At 39.4% G+C, this 18,527-nt stretch overlaps 1 protein-coding gene across 2 annotated transcripts in view; it reads right to left on the bottom strand.

Annotated features, from left to right (window-relative positions):
• Positions 1-18,527, bottom strand: part of PAPPA (pappalysin 1) — a 254,269-nt gene that overhangs the window by 140,013 nt on the left and 95,729 nt on the right. For both annotated transcript variants that reach the window (XM_059925463.1, XM_059925464.1), the window contains one exon: positions 2,632-2,760. In XM_059925463.1, coding sequence (XP_059781446.1) covers positions 2,632-2,760 — 129 coding nt within the window. The remainder of the gene's footprint in view (positions 1-2,631; positions 2,761-18,527) is intronic.

Raw genomic sequence — 18,527 nt, 5'->3', positions numbered from 1 at the left:
GATCATCCCATGAAAAATCCAATTAGCGAAGATGGCATCCTTTCTTTCCTTCAAAGTTTATTTTGTTTTGGTTTTTTTTGCTTAGGGAATCATCCATAAGCTGCATTCAGTTTTCTATAAAGTATGCCAACAACTATTTGGTACCTGCAGGTAATTCAACACGTATTTGATGTCTATGCAGGATATTAATTCTAGGTAAAAAAAATACTAAAAATCTTTGTTAAGAATACTATTTAAATTACTACTACTACTACTACTACTACTACTACTACTAGTAGTAGTTTTAGATCAGTGAGAAGAACAATACTGTTTGCAGCGTTTTACCAGTGTACCTATATCTGATTCCAAAATGGACAGACTGAACCATGGATCAGTTCCTACATCTAGTGAGTTTCTTTTTTTATTCCTCGTGCTGAATTAGAAAATCCCAAATCACAATTATGGGTTGTCAGCAATGACCGTGACTGTTTCCTGGATATTCTGGATACGTAGCTCAATCTTGTACCCACAAATGACAGGGCACTTTCCCTGGAGATTGTCTTGCTCAGTTGCTCGGGGTTCCATCAGACAACAGCTGCATCAAAAGCTAGAAGTCGATGTCTTAATGTGGGAGAAAACAGTGACTATCTTCCCTTTGCCCACTTTTGTTACATTAAGCACCAGAAACCATATCTTCATGTTTGGTTGTTGCATTTGGAGGAGGATCTTAAGTACACATGACAGCACGCCATCAGTTTCATTCTCTGACAAGTGAGGAGTTTTATCTTCTATGCTTGAGGAGTCAAATTCTTGGCAATCAGGTGGTTTGTATCATAATTCAACCCTTAAAAATCCTTATATTATCTCCTCCGTATGGAAATCTAGATAATTCAGCTTTGAAATTATAGATGCAGGACATTTAAGGCATGAATATATATCCCTGAGATACATCCCTTCGGCAAGCCACTTGAAATTGTGCAAATAATCATTACTGGCCTTTATCAATGTCAACATTAAAAAAAAGTCATTCGTTATTTCAGAAACTTGACTTAGTACCCTTCTTGTAACAGCTGGCATATTTCAGTGTGTATGGGGGTGCAGAATCTTACACATACTGTTATCTTTTTGCACAGTAAGTTGGGCAGTTGTAACTCACTGGCCCGCATCTGATCATATTCTGGACATCTACTTTTCCCTTCAAGGCTGAGTCATGATCAGAAAGCAAACTGCTGGCCAATAACAGATGTCTGTGCAGATGGGTATTCTTGTACAAACTCTTTCCTTGCAACACTGTGTCATCCTTGCTGTGTTCCTATCTGGTCCTTTCATTCCATAGCAGGTTTCTAGTGTATATTACACACCACAAAATCATCAGTACCAAATTAAGTTGCTCTTGACCTCAAGCACTAGTGTCAATGATAAACCAAAAGAAACAGTCATCGAGCCCTTCTCTTTCATATATGAACTATACCTATGAGGCGATTCATGTTCTGTACATCAGTGGTTTCATCCAACTGTGAAACAAATTCTCTTTAGAGTGCCCCTCCCCCTGCAGAAATAGTCATTGCAATTCCATGTTGCACAGATATTATGTGACGCCCAACAGTGCCATTTAATGAAGGAACTTTGCCAACAGCTTGTTGTGTCATCTCCATACGTAACGTTTATCATTAAACCTGCCAATAGTTTTAAAAGTCCCTTAGCAATAGTGTGACTCGTAACTATATTCACAATAAAGAACACAATTTTAGCAATAAGGAACTTAATTGTGCATGATTCTTGGTCTCTTTTTCATCTCTAGGGAGAAAACCATTCAATTTAGTGACCAAAAATACTTTTGTGCTTATTCTGGAGGAAAAAATACTCAAAGATTTATTTTATTTTTTTCCAACAATGCAAAAGTCTTGATGGCTTCTTGCAACTATTTCTCAGTTGCATAACATCTTGCCCTGTGGACAGGGGATGGATGGACTGATGATCCAATAAAATCCATTTTTTAGACACACAGCTTTACATCTTCTAATCACACTTTTCCTTTTTTGGCTGCTCGTGTGGAATCTTTACACTTGCCTCCCTGAACTTATAATCACATTCAATATTCACTCTGGAGTACTGTTTACTATTATGGTTTCAACATTATAGAGAGTTGAAATATTTTGCTGTTTTTATAAGGCTCTGACCCAGTTTGTAAATTGTTGATATAACACGATACAACAGAAATAATAAATAAACATGCAGTTTTAAGAAATGTAAATGGTAACCAGCAAAGAATGTAAAAGTGTTTTAACCTAGGTGCACTGTGTCCTGTTAAGTGAATGTGGCCTGGGGTGGAAAAAACTAATAGAATCCTTGTAGTACACATAAAACAATTAGGAACAAGAGCATACTGGCAGTAAGTGCATAATGGTAGCTCTATGGAAATCTTATATTGCATTACATGCTTGAGAAACGTGTTTGTTCAAAAAAGAATCATTGCTTTTTCTCTGAGGCCACCGAACTGCTTGCAGACAAATCGGCAGACTGCTGAGGATCCCTCGTAACTCACAGCTCAACCCTGAAGAGTGCCCCATAAGCTCTTCTATTTGGCACCCTGACCATCTCTTGGCCTACTTAACGTCGCTCCCACCCCTCTCTTTAGTTAGGCCTACTTACTTCTGGATGATGCCATCACCGCAGTACCCACTTCCATGGATGTATGTGGCAGCAGGTGATGGCTCACTCTCTTCGTTTCCTGAAATAGTGATGACCCAGTACTGGTACACACTGCCAAGATTTAGATCCCTGGAAAACATAAAGAAGACTATCAACTATACAGATGCAAGGCTGGGGACAGACAAAATGGATCCCCTTGAGTACATGTCTACCAGTCTTCCTTGTTTTTGATATCACATGCACATTTAATTATCCAATAATTTTATTTGTTTTTTTCTTTTTTTTAATTTTACTGAGGTATAGTTGATTTCCAATGTTGTGTTAATTTCTGCTGGACAGCAAAGTGACTCAGTTATACATATATATATTCTTTTTCATATTCTTTTCCATTATGGTTTATCACAGGAGATTGAATAGAGTTCCCTGTGCTATACAGTAGGACCTTGTTGTTTCTCTATTCTATATATACTAGTTTGCATCTGCTAATCCCAAACTCCCAATCCTTCCCTCCCCCACCCCCCTCCCCCTTGGCAACCACAAGGCTGTTCTCTATGTCTGTGAGTCTGTTCCTGTTTCATAGATATGTTCATTTATGTCGTATTTTAGATTCCACATATAAGTTAGTTATCCAATAATTTTTAATGTCTACTGTGATTAAGGCACTCTCCCATGCATGATGGACTACACTAAAATGTAGCATCTAAATGTCACTAAAATGACATATTACCGTGAATATTACTAGGTCCTTTTTATCTTTAATTTAACCCTTACAATAACCCTGGTGGATAAGAATTGTACGGTATGTGGCCCATAATGAAGGTGTCTGCGAGAACGCCATCCAGGAAAAATAAATGGGAGAAGCAAAGGCACAGAGGTGGGAAAGCGCCATGTGAGATTCTGTGGGCACTGTCTGATCTATTGCCCTCTTTTTAAGATCTGAGCAGAAACCCCATCACAAGCAAGCAAGCCCTTTCCTTACGTTTCACATCCAGTGATTCTCCATCTCCCTGCCACTTGCTCCTCCCTGTGCCTCTCACTCTTGACTAAAATAATAATAATAGCAGCGTCTATTAATTGAATGTCAGGACCGGGGCTAAGCACTTTCCACGTGTTTTCTCATTTGAGAACCAAAACAATACTACATGTGTACTAGTAGTTTCATGTTTATTTTACAGATGATGGATCTGAGGCATAGAGAGATTAAGCAAAATGCTTACAACCATATGACATTAAATTATATCTTGCATTCTGCCTCCCTAATCCCTAGTTCAGGTTTGTTTTAACAATCTCACTCCTTACAAAGGGGCATCTTGTCCTGGAACCGCAATTCCAGGCATTGGTTCCTGCTAGCTTTCCAATTTGCCTAGATTGCATCTCTCCTTTGCTCTCAAGACCTCCTAGAGCAATGCCTGTTCTACCTTCCTCACACTCAACCTTACACCAGATTACCTCCCTCCCCTTCTTCTCCCCTCTCATCTCCCTGCTTGAATTCCCCTGCCATCAAAGGAATCTGGCTACTGCCAATTATCTTCTAGGCAAAGATATATTTATCCACATGACCAAATCACCATCCTCATTTCCTTTTCGACCATTTTCAAAAGGAAATGTTATTCTCTTTCATCTCCCTCTGCACCAATTATTTACTTTTTAATAATAAAAATGTGTCATGGGAAAAAACACAAAATGGTCATGAAGAGAATTCCTATCAGATTCCAGAGTTGGGGTGAGAGGGGGGATTCCATAAACAAAAGGACAGTGTCAAAAACATCTCAAGTCCTCCTGCCCATCTGTTGTTTCAGCTGCTCTGAGGGCTAGGGCTGTCTGGATAAGTCCAATAAGATAGCAGGTGCAGCGACAACAGTCAGACAACGTCTCCTGACTCTCAACGCAATGATGAGCTGGAGTTTATGAGCACTGAAGGAGGCTGGTGAGGAACACAGCCTTCCTGAGAATGTTGGGCTTATTACCCAAAGGAGAGTTTGTTTTAGCAGTGCTGGAGCAGATAGGAATATTGAGGGTAGACCAGAAGTCCCTGGGGATACCAGCAGTGCTCTGTCAATGAAAACTAAGTGGATGAAATGCATAAAAATCTTGAGATACTGTATGTATACATGTATGAATAACTGGTACCTTGTAAACCTCCGAAATGCTAATTTGTTGGTATAATTATAGGCCTTTAAAAAAGTTTACTGGATATGTTAACCACCTCTAGACTAATGAATGTATACATTTTCAGATAATGCTACTAAAGCTGGAATATTGTGGCAGGGGGAAGAGTGATTTTCCCAGGGGAAACATGAAGGTACAAGATAAAGATGACATGCATTCTACTGTACATTAATTTTCTCTAAAATATGGAGGTACATTTTATATTAAACAGTCATGGCCGTGTTACGGAATAAAATAAAGAAGTTTCTTCAGGCTACCTCCCAGGCCACTGGGGGCATATGGTCACCGCCTGAAGCACATGGAGCACTTCTGTGGAAAAGCGTGAGAGTGTGAAAATTACTTCTCTACATCGTGTTTTTCATTTGTGGTGTGTGTCCAAATGATTTATGGATGATAATATTTAGGTGCTCTGCTAATATTTGTGAATGCTCTCCTCCTCCCCATACCTTGCCCTCCCTCCTCCCCTCCTCCCCTCCTCCCCCTCCTCCTCCTTCTCAATAAACACCACTGTGAGGCAAGCAAACATGTGCTTCCATCCTGGCTTCATCATTTGCCAGCTGAGAAGTCATAGGCAGGAGCCTATTTCAAATTAGTCATAAACCTAGTTTCACAGCATTTTCCCACAGATTGAATGTAAGAACATATATAAAGCACCTGTGTGCCCAGCCAATGATAGATAGTTAACATATGTTAACCCATTACAATTATTGCTGAATTATCAACATTCTCACTCACTGGAATTATGCTATGCTCTCTTTCCTAGAGGGGAAGAAGTGACAGATAACTATATATAAACTTGGTTTGGTAAACCCATGAAGATTAATGAGGCCACCATCTATCACGTGTGCCATAGGTTGATGGAAAGTCTCTTTTCTACCATATCGTTTGGCTAGAACACTCTCATTGCCTGCAGCTTGCTCTCTCTCTAGGTGGCTATTCTCAACTTCTGCAATTTCTGGATCCCAGAAGGTGTGTCTTTACCCTGGGGCAAAATCTGTCCCCCAGTAACTTCCACTACTGTCCTCCTTGTTACCCACCAGCATCATATAGAACATATCTGATTGGTAGAGAAACCTTAATAACCCTCCTTACAAACTGTGTGTGCATGGCACATGCATCATTATCTCACAGAAGCCTGAGAGTGGCTCTTCGAAGCAGGGGTTGTTATCCCAAGTTTTCAGATAGGAAAACAGAAGCCCAAGTCACTCCCTTCATAAAAAGCTAGGGAAGAAAGAACAGGATACAAATGCTATTAAAAAGATTATATTTTTCCACTGAACAATTCTTGTGATAAAACTACATGTTCTCCAAGTTAAGGTTACCATTAATGCTAATCTAGGGCTCTTTTCTCAAGAGCCTAAGGTAGAAGAGAGTTCTTTCAGAAGGACAGGGTAGTGGCTTCTGAAGGCTTTGCTGGAGGTTAGGACCTATTTCATGGTTGGTCTAAAAGTAGGACATTTATGTCAAGTTGTTTCTTTCAGCTGCTCTGAAAACCATCTGGAAAGTCTTATGCTGTCACTTGAACTCCTTCCCCTCCTGAGCCTCCCACATCCAGGCAGACCCTAAGCCTTGTCAATTTCCCCCACCCAACAGCTTCCATGTCATTCCCTCTGCACCCCTGCTGCCACCTACATCCCAAACTTGATGGCTGAAGCAGCCTCTGGCTTGCCCTCCTGCCTCTAGCATCTCCCTTTTCCAGTCTTTCCAACACCATCAGAATATTCTTAGATCCAAAGCTACTCTCCAGTTCAATATCTCCCCATTTAGTGCAGTGATGGGAACATGCTACCAAGCTGAAACTTCCTATTTACTCTTTGTTTGGAACTAAAATTTTACCACTTCATCTGAAACATGATTAGTTTCATCACTTCTGATTTCTCTCATAGAATTCGGAGGGCCATTTTATTTTATCTTTATTTAAAAAGCTAACCTCCACTAGTATTTAATCATTAATTCTTCACACTGCATCTCAGATTAATTTCATGTTTTTAGCTAGTAAATTTAAATGACAGTATTTAAATGTGATGAGATTATTTTGAAGGGTTGTTTTTTTGCAGCCTTGGTATGACTTCTTTTTTTTAATGTTTAACCATCATTGTTTCACAAATGTCTCAAATGACATATCTGCCTTAGGTTTGCATTTCTGGCAATTAGAAACAAAAATACTGACATTCCTAAGTGGTATGATTTTTCAGTATTCCTCCTCAGAAAATGTATAGATGGTAATGTGTATTACATTTGGAGCACAACCTTATAGAAAATTTAGTTATATATTATAAAATCATTATCTTAAGAATATATATGTTATTAAGGAGCCTAAGTACCCCATGACTTAGCTTGTGGCAAAAACGTCTATTTCTTAAAATTATGGTGTGTAATTAATATCATGATAGGTCAATTAAAAACCCCTCTGAAATCTACAGGCAAGTCACTTTACTTCTTTCGGTCTGTTTTTCTATCTTTTAATTGAGATATATGATTCTTGTCCCATACCAATGTGAAGATAAAATGAGAACTATGAAAGTACAATAGGAGAAAGAGGGAGGGAGAACCTCATTGCACAATGGAAATATTCCATTTTGCTTCTTCTAGGAAACTCTCTCTGAGCCTCTTGATTACTCCTTGTTGACCTCCTATTGTTTCCATATTATAGCATTCATTTATCACACTCTATGTTTCCAAATAGTCTGTGTAACTAAACTGTGTTATATTTTTTTGATATTCCACCTTCTGCAATAATTATAGCAATTGTAGTTTCCATTTGTTTCCTATTTATCATATGCCAGGCACTATGCCTTCATATGAATACTATCATTTAATCAAAACAACAGTCCCTTGAATAATTACTATGAAAAGTTTTCAGATAAGGAAACTAATACTTAGGAAGGTTAAGCTATCTGCCTATAGTCACACTGCTTTTGTCAGAGGGCAGGGACTTGAGCCAAGTCTAATTCCATCCCAAGACAGTGCTATCTGGAGATGGAAGCCACAGCTGTTATAAACTGAAAAATACAGCAGAATAGAAGTTAAAAGACCTAGTTTTGGAATCAAGTAGAGTATCCATACAGAGACCAGTTGGAAAGTTCTAGAAGTCAGGAGAGACACACATCCTTTTAAATACCACCACTGACTCACTAACCATGGGCAAGCCATTTCCTCTCTCTGAGCATCCATTTCTTCATCTACAAAATGGGAATCTGGGAAGAATGTGACGAGTAGCTCTAATTTAATGAGGAATGTAGTGTTGCATCTTTCTGCCATGAGATTTTCTACAAGCTGGAAGCTGCCTCAGCAGTTAAAATTCTGCACTGAGAATGGGTGTAGTTCAAGATCTACCACCCAGATTGACTGAGCTGGGAGACATGGTAGGGGGACCACCCAGGATGCCTCCGGCTTAGGAAGAGCCCAAGTATTCCAGTGCTGCCTTGGACTAAGGGTGAGAGGGTAATGCCTGGGCACTCTGTATACCATCTTCCAGCCAAGAATGGGAAGAGAAGGAAACGATCACTTTTTGAGCCTGAGATGATGTGCCAAGGGACTTTATACATATCATTACGACTGTTTTAAATAGAAAATATACTAATCGCATAGAACAGTACAAAGAACACTATAACAAATGTCTGTACACTTACTCCCCAGCTTTGTCAAATTATAACCTTTTGCCATATTTTCTCCGTATCTTTTATTTTTGGTGTAAAAGAAATAAAATATACTGTTTTATATATTTGTTTTCAACCTACCCGTGTGCTCTTCCTGTATCCCATTTCCCTCTCTCCCATGAATGTTTTTATACTTCTTGAACGTACGTATTGTTTTGCATGTTTTGAACTTCCTAGATGTTTTAATACTACATTTATTATTTATGCATCTGGCTTCATTTTTTTTTACCAAGCATTGCTTTTGAGATCATACATATTGATCATGTAGATGATCAATAGATCTGCATGTGGATCTAGCTCATTATTTTCACTGACCTAAGTCTTTTACTGTATGAACATAACATACTACATCTGACCATTCTCTCCTGATAGGCACCTGGGTTATATCTCTCTTATTAGTAGTATCATTATTATGTAATCTTTTTTGTTATTTCCAATAATGTTGCCTTAAACATTTGTGTTCATGTCCCTTTGCACATAAAGCAAAAGTTTCTGAAGGAAATATATCTAAAGTGGTACCGCTAGGTTGAAGATAATTGCATCTTCAACTTTATTAGATATTGCCAAATTATTATCAAAAATCATTATACCAATTAACACACCTACCAGCAGATTTCCCATTGCTCCAGGTCCCTGGCTGCACTTGATTCCACCAAACATTTGATTTTTGGCCAATCTGATGGGTAGTAAATGGTATTTAATTACTATTTTACTTTGTGTTTCCCTGATTACCAACAAACCTGAGTATCATTTCATGTGTTTGCTCACCACACATGTTTCTAGCATGCTGATTGCTTGTTCATCACTTTGGCCTATTTTAAATTGGGTTCTTTTTCTTTATTGATATGTCATGCATTTACAGATACTAATCCTTTGTAATTAAAAGTTCTGCAAATACCATTTCTAAGTCTGTGACTCCTAGTTTTGTTTTGTTTTTTTCGTTCTGTTTAGGTTGTTTTGTTGAATAAAATTTTTTAATCATTTCCTTCTTGATTTGTCCTTTTCATGGCTTGTTGAATAAATGTTTCTTTACTCCAAGGTATTAAAATAGTCTCCCCTATTTCCTTTCAATAGTTTTAAGTTTTTATTTTTACATGTATGGCTTCAATCAACTACAAATAGTTTTTACAATGATGTGTGGTAAGGATTGTTTTCCCCCCAAATAGGGATGAATCATTTGTCTGACGTTATTTATGTGAAAGTTAATCCTTTCACTACTGAATTGTGATGCTGCCTTTGCCATATATCATTCAGAACTTAGATAAGTTTTTTTTTTTCTGGGTTATCTTGTTTCATTAGTCTATTTTTTTTCTATTATCTTATCAATAGCAGTCTGTCTTAATTTCCATAGTTTTAAACAAGTCTTGATTTATGCTACAAGTCCATTCTATACTTTGGTTTTCTCCGTCAAAAGACCCTTTTGCTCTCTCATGTGAAATTTTAGTTTCATGTTTTGAAATGCCTGTTGGGATTTTAATTCCAATTTCATTGAGTTTATAGACGCATTTGAGGATAAAAGACTTCTTTATGACATTGTATCCCCCATTTATACACACAGTTTATCTCTTTATTTATTTAGGTCTTCTTTTATGATTTCAGTAAAGTTTTAAAGCTTTCTTCATAAAAATTGTGATGATTTTTTATTAGGGATATATTCCTAACTCTAAGCATTTTATAGATGTCAGTACTATAGTAAATGATAGCTTTAATCTACCTATTCATCCACACACATGTATGCACACATGTGCATGTATATCTATATTTGTATCCTCATGTCTTATAGCTGACAAAAAATAATTTATAAATTGATATTCTATTCATATGTTCTCACAGAGTGTTTTATTCATTCCAGTAACTTGTTGATTCTTATTAATTTTTCTTTGTAGTCTCTTACAGATGAGGATAATGATAGTTTTATTTATTTATCTATCTATCTATCTATCTATTTATTTATTTATTTATGGCTGCGATGGGTCTTCATTGCTGCATGCCGGCTTTCTCTAGTTGCGGCGAGCGGGGGCTACTCTCCGTTGCGGTACGCAGGCTTCTCATTGTGGTGGCTTCTCTTGTTGTGGAACACAGGCTCTAGGAGCACGGGCTTCAGTAGTTGTGGCGTGTGGGCTCAGTAGCTGTGGCTCGCGGGCTATAGAGCGCAGGCTCAGTAGTTATGGCTCACGGGCTTAGCTGCTCCACGGCATGTGGGACCTTCCTGGACCAAGGATCAAACCTGTTTTCCCCTGCATTGGCAGGCGGATTCTTAACCACTGAGCCACCAGGGAAGTCCCAAGTTTCTCCCTTTTCAATCCTCAGAAATTTTGTTGGTATTTCTCACCAAGCTGGTTTAGGTAGAGCCAATGGTGTTACTAGTTTTGTTTCGTTTTCTATCATGAAGGGACCTGATTTTATTAAGAGTTTTAAAATTCTGCATCTAGTAAGACAATTTTATTTTAAAACATCATTTCATATGCTGGTATTGTGAATTACATTCATAGACCATCTAACTTTAAAGTCTCATCTTATTCTAGGAAAATCCAGCTTTGACACAATGCGTGTGTTTGTTTGTGTGGGTTTTAATACATTGATAAACTCTGTGTGCTAGTAACTTGTGTAAGATTTTTGCTTTTTGGTCATACATTTAATTGACCAAAATTTTTTATCTTCTTCATTGATTTACTTGTCCACTTGTTTACTTGTTTATATATTTATGTGCTGTGTTGTGGACAGAAATACTGTTCTATGTGATACTGATTCTTTGATATTTGCTGAGATCCATTTTTTGGCCTGGGACATGGTAAATTAAAAAAAAAAATGTTCTACATATCCTTGAAGAAAATATTTATACTTAATTCAGTAGCAGGGTTCTATATAGTTTTATCAGATGACATATTTTTTTGTTTTGTTCAAAATCATCTATATCATTATTTTAGTTTGCTTGTTCTATTAATTATGGAGAAAGGTATGTTAAAATATCATAATATTATAGGTTTATCACTTTTTTTAAGGTAAGAGTCATGTTTGATTTATATATTTTCAGGTCATGTTATTTGGTATATCCAAGCTCAAAATCATTAGATAACTTCTTTTTACCTTTATATGGTGAACGCTTTATCTTAGAATTTTTTTTTTGTCTTAATGTTTCCTTTGCCTGATCATAATATTAATGAACATTTTGGTTAGTATTTGCCTGGCAAATATTTTGCATTCCTTTACCTTTTACCTTTCAGTGAACTTAGCCTTAGTTAAATCCAACCTGAGGGTCTTCATTTTCATAGTCGACTTTAATCCGATTAGTGTAATGACTAGTATATTAGATTTATTTCTCCCATCTTCTTTGTGCTTTCCATTTATCATTATTTTTCTCTGCTTATTTATTTTCCCCCTTTCTCACTTTCATTTGGGTGTATTGGATTTCTTTATTTCTACTCTTTAGCCCTTCTTAGTCCATCCACCTAATTTTTGCAGACTATATTTTCTAATTATATATTTTTTTGGTTATACTAAAATACAAATATGCATACTTATTATCAAAATCAAAATTTAATAAAAACTCTGATGTTGATTTCTGACCCTTACTCTTATATTTTTGCATTTTTGTGTTTTTTTAATTTTGACATGTCAACTCATGTTCATTGGGTTTTAATCTGTGACAATCATGCATCCCCAAGGTCAAGTCTATATCCTCCCTCAGAGGATAACTTCTAGGTACCCTTGGAACATTACTTGTCTAGAACGATTTCTTCTTCTTCTTTTTTATTTTTTTCCAGTTAGTTTTTCAGTTTAGGCATTCCCAGACCATACTAAGCAGTGTAAACTCAAACCTCAAATCTTTCTGAGGTATAGGACATAGACATAGATATGTTTTCCCTAGTATACTCTTTCACTAAGCATGTAGACTTTCAGAGGTCCTAACCTTATTTTGAAGCCCTTAGTTATAAGTCCCCACCCTCCAGAGTTTCAGGGCCAAATCTCCACTCCTAGAATAAGCAAGCATGTTCAATCCACTCAGTTGCCAAAACTGATGGCTCTTCCTTATCCAAACTACATCAATAAAACTAGATTCAGGGCTTACCTGTCTAGTTCTCAGTTCCATTTTTTTTTTGCCTTTAGCAACACATCTTTCGACTTCTCTGATCTCAGTCATGCATTTTAAAGGATGCTAGTTATATCAGTTGTATTTTATATGGAATAGAGGTTTGTACTGGAAATATTTTTAGTTTGTTAGTCCACCATATTTCCACATACAATTTCTAAAATATACCTGTAAGGTAGAAATCATTTGCATTGTGCAGTTGAGGTTCAGTGTAGTTCAGTGATCTGCCCAAGGTCAGGGAGATAATAATTATAAAGCAGAATTTAAATCATGCTGTTTGACTCTAGAACTCTTGACCTTTCCATGATATTGAGATGACTCCTTGGGTAAGTACATGCTAGTGAGCAATGCCTTAATATCCAATCAAGCACAGAACACTGCAACTATCTGAAGATAACGCAAGCTCCCCATTATAGTCCTAAAGTCTTTTAGGAAGCTGCAACTCAGACTAAAGTAGATTTTATTTCTTATGTAGAATTATAGAGCAAAATAGCTTAAGCACTAACATATTGCTAGGTGAGAGCCGATTTTTTTTTTTAATTGAGTAGGGATAGTATATTATCCCAACTGCTTTATTTTTTTTTCTATCCATAAAGATTACCTATACTTGCTTTAACAAATTGAAGCCCTATGTAAAAGAATTAAAATAAAGTAAAATTATATCAAATTCCATCACCTTGAGGCAGCTATCAAGAACATTCTGGTCAGCATCCCTTCATGTATCTTTTTATGTATAATCGTACACAAACACATACAATTTTCTATGAATATAAGATCACGAATATGTCAATACCACTTCATCTCTAGTGTTCATGAATAAAGGAGCAAAGGAGGGCTTCCCTGGTGGCGCAGTGGTTGAGAATCTGCCTGCCAATGCAGGGGACACGGGTTCGAGCCCTGGTCTGGGAAGATCCCACATGCCGCGGAGCAACTGGGCCCGTGAACCACGACTACTGAGCCTGAGCGTCTGGAGCCTGTGCTCCGCATCAAGAGAGGCCGCGATAGTGAGAGGCCCACGCACCGCGATGAAGAGTGGCCCCCGCTTGCCGCAACTGGAGAAAGCCCTCGCACAGAAACGAAGACCCAACACAGCCAAAAATAAAAAATAGTAAATAAATAATAAATAAAAAATTAAAAAAAAAAGAAAAAAAGGAGCATAGGAGAAGTAGACCCAGCTAGTTAGCTTTATGCTAGTTAATTACTTTCATGGCTTTGACTACTTTTTCAAATTCTGGATAAATATATTTATATCATTTCATTTGTTCATCCATTCATTCATCCAAATAGCATTCACTGGGTTGTCCCAGCTTCTCCTAGGTTTCTTGGATTCAAAGATCAGTAAAATATAGTCCTGCCTTTAGGATGCTCATAGGCTTCTGGGGAAGAAAAGACTTTAAAATGAATGGCTTTAACGCAGCCTAAAAAGTGTAGGGGTCTGTAGCGAGCATGAGTAATATCATACACAGGCTGAGGAGGAGTCTGAACTTCTCCAAGAAGGTATACTGGCTTGACAGGAGGGGTAAGGAGAAGCCACGTCATGAGAAGGAGGACAGAAATGGCTTTTGAGTCAAAGGGCATAATAATATTTGTTTTGTGGAAGACCATTTTGGTAGCAGTATAGATAACTGGTTTGGGGGAAAAGTAGAAAGACCAAATATCTGCCCATGGGATGGACTGATGCAGGAATAAATTGAGTTCCTACCAAGTTTTGGCACTATGCTAGACGTTGTCATATTCTATTTTGATTAAAAAGAACTAAAACTTACAACAAAATATCCTTCCTCACTGAATGACTGAAGCTGTGTGTAGTCTTCTCCAAAGAATTTCTTAACATTCATACATTAAGGTTACATACACTGTATTTTCCTACATGTGATAACAATATACTCCTTAATTCCAATTTTGTTTGGGTATCACCCTGAATTCTTAAGAGAACACTTTACTTTTGTTCTAGGTTGAGAGGTACTTTGGTCTTATGTTTTATCGGAAGAGGGCTGTTGTTGATTATTTGAAGTAGAGAATATTCTCTGCCCTTGGGAAGGGACAACTTGAAAGGCAGTTTGACATCACTGTGGATATCACCTGGACCACGTCAGGAAAAATGACTATGGTTATTCCATTAACTTTGGTTGTGATTTTCGATGAATTAGTTCTCCTCTCTGGACCTTGTTTTCCTTGTGCAATTCAAATAAAAAGCATGTATGGAGCTTCTGGCAGGAGTCATTCCAAAGATGAAGAAGATACCACCATCACTGGTCTCAAATAGTTCAATGGGCAAAAGAGAGGATAAGCCAAGTACAGTTTGACTGTAATTCAAGGCAGAGCTTGAAGAGCACCAACAGAGAGGAGGGCCCAATAGTGGTTAGAAGGATGAGAAAGGGAGAGTCCTGACACCTAGATTAGGTTGATTCCTTCTACAAGTGTCCATATCCCCCCATACTTTATGATAAAACTCACACCCTTTGTTGTAATCAGATGCCTGTCTTCCATGGTGTACATTAAGCGCTCTAAGGACAGAAAAAAAACATTAGCCTTTCATTGCTACATCTCTGTACCTAGCACAGCGCTTGGCACAGACTAGGTTTCCAACAATATCCATTGAAGGAATTAATAGTTTGAGACAGTGCACATGAGGATAATGTCAAGACATAAATGATAAGCATGTTATTCTGAGCAATAGAAACAGCACAGAACAGGACACAGGTTAACCTTCTGAGATAAAGAACAGTGCATTAAGACTGGCCTGCAGGGTAAGCCAAAGGAAGTGCTAAAGTTTTACTAGAATGGTCAGTTGAGAGGGTAAGGTAGATGGCAGAAGGTTCTGAGGCGAGATATTAGGGCCTGAGTCATTGAGTGATGGAAACCCACTGTTGTAAAAGCAGGGGACTGGATGCAATGATTTCCCAAGTCTCACACCTCCAGCTGTAGAAGTCAGAACTTAGATGTATTAGCAGTAGTCGAGATACTGAACCAGCACCCAGGTCTTCAGACAGCCTGGGTTCCCTCCACTGCCACCTACCCTCCTACCGACCGGCACTCAGTAGACTGCGGCCCTTTCCATTCGTGTGGAAATTAAAGCTTTGCTTTAACAAAATCTTAATCTCAGAATGGTGAGATTCCATAGCCAAGAAAAGAATCTTTGTTTGGGAAAATGGACTTCGGTCTTACAATATCCATCCACTATTATTCCTGGTGACCACTGTGAGCTCCAACCCGTGGTCTGGATTAAATGAATGAAGAATGAGAAGGCAGGGATCTGAGAATCCACTGGGCATGTGTATCCCTCCCGATGGGACTAGGGTCCACCCCTCTCGCACAGGTAACACACAGCTCATTCTTTTCAGACTGACAATGCCGCCCTCACTCCGTATAAGGCTCAGGAAGGAGCAAATGTATACACGCAACTGATTAATTCCAGCAGCCTTGGATATAATTGTACAAAGATTTGCCCTGGTACCAATTTAAAACTCAGTAGCACATTTAATAAAACTAACAGTTTGCAGCCAAGGCCTTTGTTATTTTGTTTTAATCATCTTTTACCACCAACTGAAATGATTTTCTACTTTCTTGGTGCAGTGAAATAAAATACAAGAGAAAGAATGGGGGGACAATGTGGAAATTATAAAAGATTCAGAGTTTCAAATCCTGGGATAAGGTCACAGCAGCCCTGAGAGTTAACTGGTTGTTTGTGTCAGGCTGAGATTTGAAGGGAAGACATTTACCAGTTTGGGGGAAACGCCACACCTGGATAGCATTAAAGAAAGGAGAGAGGAAAAGAACTACAAGGGACTCTTGTTTTTCCTGAACGCAACCAAAGGTGATGTGTGACAGCTTCCCCAAACACCCCTGCTGGTGATGGACAGGTCTCTTGATTGCAGAGCAGGGGCTTGTGACAAACTGACCGGTCGCCAAGACCCCTGGGAGCCAAAACCCCAGATATAGTTGGAGGTAAACAAGGCATGCAGCACAGTGTGAAAATGGAGGCCACACGGGGGCCAGGAGTCAACAGAGGGACCCAGTGACAGCTGGTGATTGAGCGGCACTAACTGAACACAGTTGTTGAGGACCAGGGGCCAGTGGGGAAAGCAGCCTCCCTTCTCCTTCCTGTGGCCTCTCTGGGTGGCCAGCGATTTTATTACTGGCAGAGGGTGAGCCCAACAGCATTTTCGAATTTGGCATCACATCTAAAACCATTTGGGGGCTGGGCATCTCTTTCTTCGCCCCCCTAGCCCCACCCTCCCCATGAATGCTTTGGATTCGGTGAAAGTCGGCATGCAGTTAGCAAACTACACTTCCCCTCGAATTTTGAAACCCATGTGCGCTTGGGGAAAATGTAATCCTTATGTTTCTGATTCATTTACACTTAACTCATCAAAACGCTATTTTGTAAGAGCTATTTGATGTCCGCGAAGTCTTCTGAGCCCTTTTGTAAGCCTGGCTTCTTAGAAGCAGGAAGTCACGTTTCTGACGAGAGGGGAGAACTTGAACTTAAAAGATTGAGTTTGTTTTGAAATGAGGGCTCTTGGAGGGTCACGTGGACCCGGAGCTTGGCCAAATGCGTTCTCTCATTTCCTATACCACCCCCCTCACCAGCACCAGCTGCCATGACGTTACTAATGTCAGCGCGCTATGATTTCACTCTGAGCAGCCAACGGAGACTTCTTCATGATCAGAGAGAGCTGAGCTCCAAGCTGAATCCCAAGGTCTGGCCAAACTCCAGCACTCTGCGATGTTGGGGGAAGGCGCACCTGGATTGGGAATCAGGAGCCCTAGGTTCAATTCCCTCTTCGGGCACCAAAGCGCTGTGTGACTGAGGAAATGGCCTCCCCTCTCTGGGCTCAATTCTCTCATTTGTAGAGTGTCAGTGCTTCAATGTTCCTTCCAGGTCTGAGAGGTTTTGAGTCTAATTCCTAGACAGGAGGAGGTGTGAGCACCTCAGAATTCTCTCTGCTGAAAACTTTTGGGGACTGAGTTTGTATACAAGGAGCTTAGCTCAAGAAGGAAACACACAAATGTAGAAATCAGGCTTTGGATATTGGTTGCTCAGTGTCTCACTGTGGGATGGATGCTAGAGCCCAGAGAAGGAGGGAATAAGTGGCCCCAAGTCATGCAGAAAATTAATGGCAGAGTCCAGCTTTCCTGGCATTTTGTGACTAACATCCTTGGATGGAAGAATTCAAACTTTTCAGTTTATAGGATATTGAAGCTGAGGCAAAAAAAACCTACTTCCCACTCTGACAACAAGAACACGAAAGCAGCATTAAAATGGAAGGGGGCACTGGCATTGCTCTTCATGAGGCACAGTGAGGTGGTGTCTGGCTTGTATTAAAGCCCATGAGTGAATGATTAATCCTGGGTGGAAAACAAAGCCCATGACTTGTAACGTTATAGGTATTAGTGTGGCGGAAGATTAACCCCACGACCCCAACAGGGGACCTTTGAGAACACTGGACAACACTTTGAGAATCGATGGATGATGAAAACAGGTGGTCTCACAGGTCTTGTGTGCCCACCCCCCAAAACACACACACACACACAGAGTCATGCATGCACACACACACACACGTGCACATGCACAAGCTCACCGCACCTGCTCCTGAATCTGTACACACAAATGTTATGGCTCAAAGCAAACTGTAGCTGTCTGCCCCCACCAATTCACAGGCTGATAATGGGAAGACAGCTTTGAACTCCTCCCCTCTCATCCCAAACCAAACATCCCTCTATCTCCACAGTACGCCTTTCAGTGACGCCAGCAACACAGGCACTTCTAGGACCCACTCACTTGCCTCCTCCCTCTGACCAGTCACGGGGTACATCCATCCCATCAGTACTGCTCAGCCCCATCCAGTTCTCTCCATTCCCGCCTTGACTACCCTAGACCAGGGCCATCTTCTACTTCAGTGTTGGCAACACTGTCTTACCTCCCTCATCATTTACAGTCTGTGCCTCTATCCCTACATCTGCCCAGACAGCCA

Source organism: Balaenoptera ricei, chromosome 6, assembly GCF_028023285.1.
Source record: "Balaenoptera ricei isolate mBalRic1 chromosome 6, mBalRic1.hap2, whole genome shotgun sequence".
NCBI classification, from domain to species: domain Eukaryota; kingdom Metazoa; phylum Chordata; class Mammalia; order Artiodactyla; family Balaenopteridae; genus Balaenoptera; species Balaenoptera ricei.
The sequence above is the reverse complement of the archived record's forward strand: the minus strand, read 5'-3'. Positions and strand labels throughout refer to the sequence as shown.